Source organism: Oryza glaberrima, chromosome 10 (genome assembly GCF_000147395.1).
Source record: "Oryza glaberrima chromosome 10, OglaRS2, whole genome shotgun sequence".
In the NCBI taxonomy this organism is placed as follows: Eukaryota; Viridiplantae; Streptophyta; class Magnoliopsida; order Poales; family Poaceae; genus Oryza; species Oryza glaberrima.
Window position 1 is genome coordinate 3,611,905 of NC_068335.1, and position 11,900 is coordinate 3,623,804.

General features: G+C 42.2%; 1 protein-coding gene across 1 annotated transcript; it reads right to left on the reverse strand.

The window, feature by feature from the left end:
* Positions 1–4,413: 4,413 nt before the first annotated feature.
* On the reverse strand, positions 4,414–5,608 carry LOC127753291 (putative cyclin-dependent kinase F-2). The gene has a single exon (XM_052278772.1). The coding sequence runs from the start codon at positions 5,606–5,608 to the stop codon at positions 4,625–4,627; it is 984 nt and encodes a 327-aa protein (XP_052134732.1). The 3' UTR covers positions 4,414–4,624.
* Positions 5,609–11,900: the final 6,292 nt, after the last annotated feature.

Here is an 11,900-nt window from a genome sequence, read left to right on the forward strand (position 1 = left end):
TTATAATTATTTAAAGTTTATTATCACTAATAATAATAATTATTATCTCACCTATATACAGGAAGGAAAAGAACGAAAGTGGGGGAAGCGAGATTTATATATATTTGTAATCATATATGTAATCTATGTCTTTTATATTTTTATGATTGGAAAATATATGATTTTTTAAAGTAGATACTCGCTCATGTATTTAATACATGACACCGTTTAATTTTCATATATGTATGACCATTCATCTTATTAAAAAATATGTAATTGTCATTTATTTTCTTATAAATTGATTTATCATTAAAGGTTCTTTAATCATTGCTTTACATATTTATTTTATGTTTATAATTTTTTAATAAGCTGAATGATTAGAATATGTCTAAGTTAATGGTGTCGTATATTAAAAACCGAGGAGAGTATATTAAAAACCAAGGAGCGTATATTTCAATTTATAAGAATATATAGATATATGGAAGTGATAGATATTAATGCCAAGTTGAAAGATGAGACTGTCGATAAACATTACCATCCATATATCAAATATGAGTTCACTATATTTTTGGATTCATGTTTCTCTCACTTTGCATAGTGCCATAGTCCATTTTTTTCTTTATTAATTTCCTTTTTTATCCATGCAGTAGTTTCTTTTACCTTTACCGGAGCCCAGAAAAAATAATAGAAACAGAAAAACAATAGAAATAGAAAAATAATATGCATAGGATTGTGTCGGTTTCCATGTTCTAATTTACTAATTTTCATTTTTCCGTGCAATTTTTTTTTTACTTTGCCGGAGCCCACAGTAAAAATAATAGAAACAGAAAATATAATAGAAATAGAAAAAAATAGAAATAGGATAGGTTCGGTTTCCACATTTATTTTTCCCGGTGAAAAACCAGTCCTTGGTTCGTTCCATTATGAATATAGTCACTTTGCAAGATCTGCTCTAATCGCTAACCGCTAACCTGCTTTAGTACATGTTACTACTTACTAACTCACCTTTCTTTATGAATAGTCACTGCGCAAGATCTGGACCATCGAATGAAAGATCCAACGATGCCTATGTCAAGTGCGAAATTAACTTGCAATTGATACCATCACTACACTGGATTTAGATAACTTTAAAAAAAACTGTCATTTCTAATCATGTAGGATGCAAAGGGTGCTGATCTTAAACACTGATACTTGATGAAGTAGCCATGCTAAGGATCTGCACTTTCGTAAATACCAAAATTTCGGAAACTTCGTTGGTCACCAGAATTTCGGGAATTTCAAGAATATCGATGGTTTATTGCACGAATTTATTTTAAAAGTTAACATCTTCGACTGAATTTGAATAAATTTTATATATTGTCTTGTTAACCTCCCTCTGTCCAAAAAAAACTTAAATTATGGGTTTCCGTGTCTAACGTTTGGCCGTCTGTCTTATTTGAAAAAAATATAAAAAAATTTTAAAAGATAAGTCATACATAAAATATTATTCATGTTTTATCATCTAACAATAATAAAAATACTAATCGTAAAAAAATTTCATATAAGACGGACGATGACATGGAAACCCAAGAATTAAGTCTTTTTGAGACAGAGGGAGGCTAAGATGGTTTCTCTCATATATTGGCCACACTGGCCCACACAACACCTTGTTGATCCTTTCCAGAGTGAGTACAACAAATCCCCAGTAAGCAGTGATAACACCAACAAAAAAAATGGGTCGTTGTCAGTGAAGAACATAGGTGAGAACAAGTGCAAGAGCCATCAAGATGTATCCAATCCCCTGGTCGATCGTCTTGCCGTCCGGCCGGCCGGAGCTCCGACGTCGGCGTGCGTTCGCCGCGTGCATCGCCTCCGCCGCCGCCTCCCTGCGCGCCGCCGGCGAGAGAACGGCGGCGAACATGAACAAGAAAAGCACAAAGGCATGCGCTCCTGAAGATGCCATGTGTATACAGGAGATGATGATGATGATGATGCGAAGAGAAGATTAAGAGTAAATGGATTTCGAGATGAGTAGTTTGCTGATTACTTGGTAGTGTGGTTGATGGTTTGTGATCCTCAAGAGGGTTTATATTTATATACATTATGCAGAACAGAGACTAAGTAAGACAGCAGTTCATGATTAGTCAATTCAGATTCAGTCATGGCTAGCTCTCCTGCATGTACGTCTGTCTAATCGTTCTTTTTTTAAAATAAAAAATTGGATGATTGTTTGTTCATTTTTTTGTGGATGGAAAAGAATTCATAGTCATGAAAAACATGAATCGCATGCTTTAGTTTGATTCAGAGTTTCAGACTCCTGCACGTACTGTCTCCGAAACAGAAACAACTCAATTACTCCAAATCCTATTGTATTCTGATAACATCATCGTGACACACTACTGCTTTCCGTTTGCAGCATCTTGAATATCCTGACATCTAAAACTTCAGCAACAATGTGGTGAAAAAAATTAATAAATTTAAATGGAGACAGTACACTTACATTGAGGGTGGTCGTTCATATTCTTTTTCATAGTGCATCACTCCAAATAATCTGAAGTCTGAAAAAAAATAAAAAAAAATCTGAAGGAACTGATGAGTCTTGTAGCTGCTTGGTTTGTGCTTCACTTCAATAAAAAAAGATTCTCCCAAAGACTTGATAACTTCTTGATATAACCCTTTCTCACAATAGAACTACAAGTTTCAAAATATTGTACTGCTAAATAACCATGATTTTCAGGGATGCATATCACCTTGCCAATTAATTAGATGATCTTTCCTTCTAGGCACACCTCTCCAAAAGAATAGCCTTTTTCCCTGAAAAAACAATTGAATTTATTGCCTGATACGATGTATTCAGCTAATCATACATAAACGGTTTCCCTTATGGAGTATTACATGAAACAAAAATGAGTTTTTCAAAGAATCAATAAAGCCTGGGCTTCAGTTGGGAACTGTCCAGTTTCAGGCCTGTGCTTCTTTCCAAATTTTTGTACAGTCATTCATATTTGTAGGGATACAGACCTCTATTTCAGTGACACAGAGGGACAAAAGGTTGCAACAATTTCAAAAGGCTCAGGATGAAGAGCTGTCTCTTAGGACAATTAGTTATACTGCTATGCATAAAAGCAGGTCTTTTTCTTCATAAGTTCTTGCAAGACAGACACAAAGATTACACAGCTTTGCATGTCATGAGGGTGACTAAAATCAAGCACATGTAAGAAATAACTATGGAAAAACACCCTCGGATCTGAAAAAGGAAAATAGTTGTTCTTTGTCAAGAAAATTAGTGAAAACCAGGAGTAATCAAGTGAAGAGATTGTTGTCAGCACAATTATTTTTGACTGTGCAGGAGTTAATTTTAATATTTTGTCTTGTTATTTTACAATTCTCATAGGGTTTTCTGCAAGTACCTGCATCAGTTATTTACCAGAGCTACTATGGCTGAAAGAGCAAGCACACAAATTCAGAAGGAAGATATTTATTTTACTACAAGAATAGCACATAATTACTAGCTCAGCTCCAGTTTACCCTGAGTCACTGACTTCATTTGTATGATTCTCAATCCCGGCTGATCGATGAGTATAGGGTGGAAATATTGCAGTAAAATCGTTGCCCATTTGCCCGGGATTTCAACCGAATCAAATGGGGCCTAAAAGTTCAGAATATATGTTAAAATAGTCTGAACCCCAACTACTATATTCAGCTAACTCCTTGTGATTTGTGAACCTCCTCTCTGCTGTAACTGAAACCTGAAAATACTGTAACTATATATACACCAGCTGTAAATATAGCCTGCAAATTCAGTCTGTAATGGTTTTCTTTAATGAACATGATGCTCCTTTTCTTGGTAGGTGTACAGCTCAATCAAGTAACAGTGAAAACAAACTTGTCACTAACCACTGACTGAATGTTATGTATTATAGATGCTCCCGTTCAGAGTAAAAACAAAACTTTTTTCATATTTTGACAGACAAAAAGGACTAGATATAACAAGTGATGTTTATCAAACTTTTCCCCTTTGGATTATAGTATTATGTCAACCAAAACACCTGTTGAAGGCTACTATTAGATTCAGAAGTTCAGAACTAGGAACACCCACACGCTCACTGACTCACATACTCAACTGGCACAACTCCAGCCTTATTGACATCTTAGACATTTGTTGACTGAATACTTACATGAAGGTGATCCTCTTTTCCTGCTGTTCAATAATGACAGTGATCTGCTAACAAGTACAGCAGACTCTGTTCTTGTTTATTCTTCCTAGTATATGCTTTTCACAAACTACAAAACTAATCCCTTTTCCTGAAGATTAACAAAAAAAACACTCATTTTTTTAGATAATGGGAATAAACTCCGGCCTCTAGACAAACATGGCTGTACACAGCCACAACAAACAAGCACTCTTGAACCAGAATTCAACAAGCTGATGATTTTATTGAACAAACAAGGCCTTGAATTGTTATGTACAAAGTGAATAGGATTTACATAAGCATGGTTACATTGACAACCAGAGAATAAAATTACATCGACTGCATCAATCAACAGTGACTGACAATGATGAATGATCAGGCCTAACACAAGACTACCAATCAACATCATCAGTGCTAAGTTACAGATTGACTGACAGACTACAGACTTGTCTGCCTTCTTCAGTCCTCCCAATCTAACCAAACAGAGGCGCGAAGCCGGCGAAGTTTGCTTTCTTGGGCTCCTCGGCGAACCACCGGTGCTCCAGCGCCTCCGCCGCTGTCATTCTCTTCTCAGGGTCGAACGCCAGCAGCCCGGAGAGGACCTCGCGTGCCGCCGGCGACAGCTCCGGCAGGACATCAAAGAAGAGCTCGTTGAGTTGGTCTTCCAGGTTGGCGGACAGGTCGGCGAGCAGCTCCTTCTCCGTCATGTCGCCTCCGAACAGCGGCGCGCCGGTGAGCAGCTCGCCCATGATGCAGCCCAGCGCCCACATGTCGACGCCCGGGCCGTAGCAGTGGTTGCCGGCGAGCTGCTCCGGCGAGGTGTAGGGCAAGGTGCCGACCAAACACTCCTTGTATGGCTTCCCGGCGGGGTTGACGAACGTCGCTGAGCCGAAGTCACAGACCTTGAGGTCGCCGAAGCTGTTGAGGATGTTCTCCGGCTTGATGTCCCGGTGGATGACGTGCGAGGCGTGCATCTTCTTGGCGGCGCCGATGAGCTGCCGCATCATGAAGCGGACTTGCTTCTCCGGCCGGGCCCTCGGTAGCTCGTCGCGGAGGCTGCCTCCGACGAACTCCATGACGAGGAAGACGTCCCCGGACTTGGCGTCGGCGACGACGTCCTTGATCTGGACGATGTTGGGGTGGCCGGTGCACGCGTGCTGGCAGGCGGCCTCGACCCTGACGGCGTCGAAGTCGCGGGCGCCGTGGGGGAGGTGCTTGAGCGCGACCTTGCTGCCGGTGCGGCGGTGGCGCGCCATGATGACGACGCCAGAGGCGCCCTCGCCGACGACGTCGAGCTGCTCGTAGTCGTCGACGCTCGCCAGCGCGTACCTCCGCGGCCTCTTGGCGCCGGCCGCCGCCGCGGGAGTAGTGGATCCGGTGGCGGTCGGTTCGTCGTCCGGCGCCGCCGCGCGCTTGCGGAAAGCCGGTGGTGCAGGTGCGGGTGCAGGCGCCGCCATGATTCGGAATCGGAAGCAGTCAAGCAGAGGAGGAGGAGAGCGAATCAGCGAAGCGATGAATGGGGATCGGAAGAGAGGAGGAGATGGAGGCGTCGATTTATACGCATCGGACGGCCACGACGCCGATTCCGACTCGGACCCTTTCTTTATTTTGGATTCGGACTCCGACTCGCACTTGGTGAGTAAAGGAGACGTGAGCGTGACGTTTACGTGGGCCACGAAGGCATCACAGGAAGCTGATCCGTACAGTTGGGTAGTATCATCCGTTGGGCCAATCCGACGGCTCTTATTTACATGCCTTGCTGATTGCCCTAGCAGGCCAAGGCGGCCCATCAACTCACGATGGTCTTTTGCTGCAAGGTATAAGTTCACATTACATCTCTCAATTTATCGAACAGTCTGAATTTCATCCTCAATCCACAAAACCGGATACTGCCGAGGATCTCCTCGGCAGTATTTGACCCCAGTTTTAACTGACATGGCACTTACATGGATCGTTTGACTAGGTGTTTGTCTTACGTGGCATTGACGTGGTGCCTACGTGGCAATTTGATCCCAATAAAATAAAAAATAAAAATTGGAAACCAAAAAATTAAAAAAAGGTGGAGCTCATATGTCAGTCAAACGAAAATAGTGGAACCCACATGTCAGTGGGTCCCACTTCCTCCCAACCTCTGTCTTCTCACTCTACCGACGCTCTCTCCTCTCTCCACACCGGCAAGCGCATAGGATGAGACGGGGAGGCCGGTGGGGCTGCCGGCACTAGGGAGGACAGGAACCCGTCCTTGCTGGCGGCGTCCCCGCGTCTCCACCTGCGCGGCTATGCCTCCCTGCACGTAACCACGTCTTTTCGGCGAAGATCTGGCAGGTCCCGCACTGGCGGTGAGACGCCAGCGAAGACCACGGATGGCTCTCTCTCCTCCGCCATCGGCGATGGCGATGACCACTTCGACCGCCTCCCCGACCCACTTCTACTCGTCATCTTCAACAGTCTTCTCCTAGATCGCACACATCGTGCTCGGTGGCATCGTCAAGCCTATCCAGGCGCTTGGCCAGATACTCTGCCCAGCCAACTCCGCCTCCGTCCTCGCGACATCCGTACCCTCCACCTGCAGATCAAGCTCCTTGCCGGTGAGATCAGCATGGGAGAATGTGTTCTGCTCAAATGGAAGGCGGACTTCGGGTCCACACTTGGCAGCTGCATTATCCTCGGCGCGTCCTCTGCCGGCAAGGACAGCAGCTACGTAATCTTCGGCGTGCCCTCCGCCGGCGAGGACGGCAGCTGCGTCCACGTCGCCTTCATTCTCTGCCGTTGTGGGCTACGGCGCCGTCATCCTCTGCCGCCGAGGGCATGCCGCCATCCTCCTCCTCTGCCGCAGGCCACGCCGCCATCCTCCCCCGGTGTCGCGGGCCACGCCGTCGTGTACTCCACGATGGGAGGAGGGGAGAAGGAGAGCTGGAGAAGGGGAGGAGAGGGAGAAGAGAGGGGACGGGGGGGAGGTAGTGGGCCCACTATTTTTAAATTTTATTATTTGACTGATTTGTGGACCCATATATTTTGTTTTATTTTTAAAATTATTAAATTTTATTTCATGTGCCACGTCCGATAAAGACTGAGTCAAATTGACCATGTAGGTGTCATGTCAGCTAAAACCGTCATCCAAACCACTGTGGGATCTATATTGCACCGGTTTTGATAGTTGAAGGACCTGTCGCATCTGATTTTTCGGTTAAAGGACGAAAATCGGATTCGTCGACAAGTCAAGGTGAACTTATTCCTTACATGTAAAGTAAGGGTACTAGCAGAGACGAGTGAACTTCAATTTAACCACAAAACTGAATACATAACTACTCTTCAAAAGTGAAAGTCCATTCGAAAAGCACAAAAAAAGTGGTGAGTTTCGCACAACTCTATTATGTTCAAAGTATTAGCTACAGCACTGTAAACAATAGCAACTGTGACCAGACCATATGATTGACAAAAACAAAGGCGCTGCATTGGAATACAAGCTCCAGAACTAAAATAACTAGTTTTTTAAAAAATAAAAAACTAAAATAATTCTGCAGGGCAAAAATCTTCAGTAATATGAACCAGCAATATTGAAGGTATCACAAATAACAAGCATGAGTAGTCTTATGTTATCCATAATGCTTTCTATTAGTCTTTTCTTCCTTACTTCACCACACAGAAATTGGTCTATGGTAAAAATTGGATCTTCAGTTGACTACTTCTTTTACAACGAAGAAAGGAAGAACATAACAGGATAAATAAGAATTGTAATGCTATATTCTGCGATACCTTTTATTAAAAAAAAAACTTGGGCAACAAAACATCGCGTGGTTGTACAGAGCTGAGATGGGCCGGCCAGGTATGCTTCAGCGATGAGCACAGCAAGCAAAATAAGAGCCGTCGGACTAGTTCAACTGCGGATACAACACGAACTGCACACTCATAATTTTGGAGCCAAGTTAGAGGATCCGCTTCCGCATCACATGACATAACAATCAATACACTGAAACCAAATTTGTTTTCCCAAATGCCAATACTTCGTGATTTATAACGAAATATTGTTACAAATGTGAATTATAATAAACGCAACGATAAAAATGAATTATAAAATAGTAGATATTTTAGGAGAAAATCTTGATTAAAAATTAGAAAATAGTTAATACGCCATACATTAGCACTTAATTTTTAACATGGCTCACACGTTTGGCCACGCAACACCCTATAATCCTTTCCGGATTTAGCATAATTAATAATTTCCCTATCTAGTTCTCAAAATATATACCAAGACGAGGAACAAGAAAGAGTTAAAAAAAATGTTGCCCCTCAGTGAAGAACATAGGTAAGAACAAGTGCTAGAGCCATCAGCATGTATCCAATCCCCTGGTCGATCGTCTTGCCGTCCGGCCGGCCGGAGCTCCGACGGCGGCGTGCGTTGGCCGCCGCGTGCATCGCCTCCGCCGCCTCCCTGCGTGCCGCCGGCGAGAGAACGGCGGCGAACATGAACAAGAGCAGCACCAATGCGTGAGCTCCGCCGGTAGATGCCATAAATATAAGTGTACGTAGGTGTAAAAGATAATTAAGGATGTGAAGAGAAGATTAAGAGCTAATGGACTTGGTGGTGATCGGATCAGTTTGCTGGCTAATTACTTGGTATGGTTCATTGTTTCGTGATCCTAACAGGGTTTATATACGTTATGCAAGAGTACTAAGTAAGATAGCTGATCATTTGTTAATTAATTCAGACATGGCCGGCTGTCCTGCACGTACGTCTACTCGTACGTTTTTTCAGTCTTCCGATGAAAGAATATTTACTCGTTTATACTACCTCCGTCCATTTTAATTATCACTTTGACTTTTTCTTTTTAGCATTTGACCATTTATTTTATTTGAAAAATTAGTATAAATATAAAAGAAATAATTAAGTTATACTTTAATTACTATGGGTAACAAAGAAAATTATAAACAAAATAAATAATAATTTTATAATTTTTTAATAAGACGAATGATCAAAAGTTAAAAAAAACTCAAAGCGACAAGTATTTTGGGAAGGAGGTAGTACATGATCGTAGGAAGGAGGTAGTACATGATCGTAGAAGAACTTGTCAATTCTGTCGGATACATCGTGGCCACTGTCTAAATCAATTTAACATTCAGCTTCAGATGTCTTGGAACTAATTACTCTCTCCGTCCCATTTTAAACCTAGTCATAAATTTTCGGATCCAACTTTAATTATATATGTCTTATTTAAAATTTTTTGAAAAAATTAAAAAACATAAGTCACACGTACTATTCATGTTTTATCATCTAATAACAATAAAAATATTAATCATAAAAAAATTAAATAAGATGGACAATCGAAATTAGACACGAAAACTCATGACTACGATAGGACGGAGGTAGTATGGAATTTGAGCAGAATTATTATCGACGAGTGATACTCGCGGACTGGATGGATAGAGTATTGGGGTACGTTGGAGCTGGGGTCTACGTAGTATGACATCAAAACAGACAAGGGACAAGGATTATACTAGTTCAGGCCTCTTATCAGGTAATAGCCCTAGTCCAATTTATATGGGATTGATGATGATGAGAACAAATTACAAAGAGAGTAATCGAAACAGGCGATACCGACGAGATCGTAGTCGAGGGATTCGACGAGATCTCCCGGCGAGTTGGCTCCGTATACTCTGGCTTCGTAAACTTTGGTGGGTGTGTTGACGATTAGATTCGATGCCCTTCGCCTCTCCCTAGGGGTTCCTTTTATACCATGGAATACCTTGACCCCTAAGTAAGACTTAGGTATATGCAAATTGGCACGATATAACCAGAGATTTTATCCCCTCCGAGTAAGAGTCCGGCAATTCCTTAACCCATAGAGATATTTTTCATAGTTTGACATAAATTCCTAACGGCGTATACGGAAACAATCCGTACATGTGAAGGCATAACTTATCGGTATACTACATAAGTCGTAGGATAGAGGGTATGCTTTATCCGTAACCCTGAAAATTATTTAAGCAGCATGTGTGGGTCAGTGGAAGTAACTGACGGCTCCAAACGACATATTCACAAGCGAAAAACAATTTGTGAATAAAACTTTTATATACGTGCTCTTAGCGACCTAAAGCAAAGGCTGAAAAAATAAACTTCGATTGAAAAAAAACCCTAAAATCAACTCTAAATTTAAATTTAAAAATTCAAATTTTGGCTGATAAGCATAAACATAAGCGAAAAGAGGAGGCTGTGATCTTGGCCTGTGGTTTCTTCGATCCGATAGTTGTTATACAACCATGAACACCGAGCACATATGCATAAATAGTAAGGTGAACAAGAAAATAAAAAGAGAGAGAAGAGAGAGGATGAGACATCCCTCGTGCAAGGATCAGAGTAGGATTTTCACAAACTTTAAGAAGTAAATAGAAAAGAGTGATGCTGATTGAATGAAAGTAAATAAAACAAATAATTTTGTTGTATTGGGACTAATATATTAGAGGTAATATTTAGTATATGTTGCCTCCTACTGTTGTACTGGGACTAGTATATTAGAGGCAACATGTAGTTATGCTCTTATGATGCCGTTTTTACACATCTACTGTCATCTCACTACCATTGATTTTACACGTTAGGACTAGCTAGCCTCAACGTCCATTAATTTTACTGACGTGTACAAAGTATCCTATAGAGAATGACCAGATGTGTAAGACATGCTATTATGATTAGAAATTCCCCGCAGGTAGAAACACTACCTTGAAAATAATGACATTAACACTTGCTGATTGTCTTAAAAAGATAAAATAGCAATAAATGTAGTGCGAAGTTACGAGTACAACCACTAAAGTTTAGTTCAAGGAGCAATTACATTCTTACCCCTGATTTGGAATGCAATTGTGATTTTACGTTTATTTGTGATTTTAGCCTTGTTTTTTCAAACGAAACCTTCTGTTTGTTCCTGTTTTTGGATGACAGTTTGGTGAAATCCATACTAAATGAATTAAAACAAAGATAAACCCAAATCAAATACTAGTACTAGCAGTAGCAAGCATCAACCGGTTCTTGGCCGTACCGAGTCTCAAGCCCCAACCCAAGCGGCGGGTGAGGTAGCGGGCTAGCTGCGGTGGGGCGAGGGAGCTCCGAGGAGCGCGAGCTGGTTCGTGGCTGGGCGGCGGCGGCGGCCGCACGCGCTGGCCGCTGGATGAGGCGACCCGCAACCAGCGCAACGGCAAGGAGGACCTACTGGTGGTATACGATCTAGACGAAATGTTGTTGTGGTGCAGCGGGCAGGATCAGGATATTGGCTTTGTTCTTTTTTTTTTTTAAAGAAACGACAGTACGAGTTTTACCGGAATTTATAAGAAGAAGAGAATTGACCCTGTTCATAAGTAAAACCGGACACAAAAACCATACAACTACACAGTTTTGCTATAGGGAAACCGGCGAAACCCCACAGAAGGACAAAGCAAAACGCCTGTGGCAAAACAACTACGAACCAAAAGGTGACCGAGAGAGAAGCTAGACATTCAAGGCGAGGCCTCCAAGGAGGGAAGTAATGATAGAAGCCGCTACCAACGCCCGTCCAAAAAGGACTGGGTTTTCACCCGAAGGGAAAGAGAGTCAGCAAGGCGACACCTCCATTGAGGATACGGCACCCGCAGGTGTCGATGTCGCCGATCCTGGAATTCCAGGCAGGGCTTTCGCCAGAGACTCCATTAAAAGGTGCAAGACCTCCAAGAAACCAGAGCAAGAGTACTGAGAGTTATTGTTGCCCAGCTTATCGACTAAAC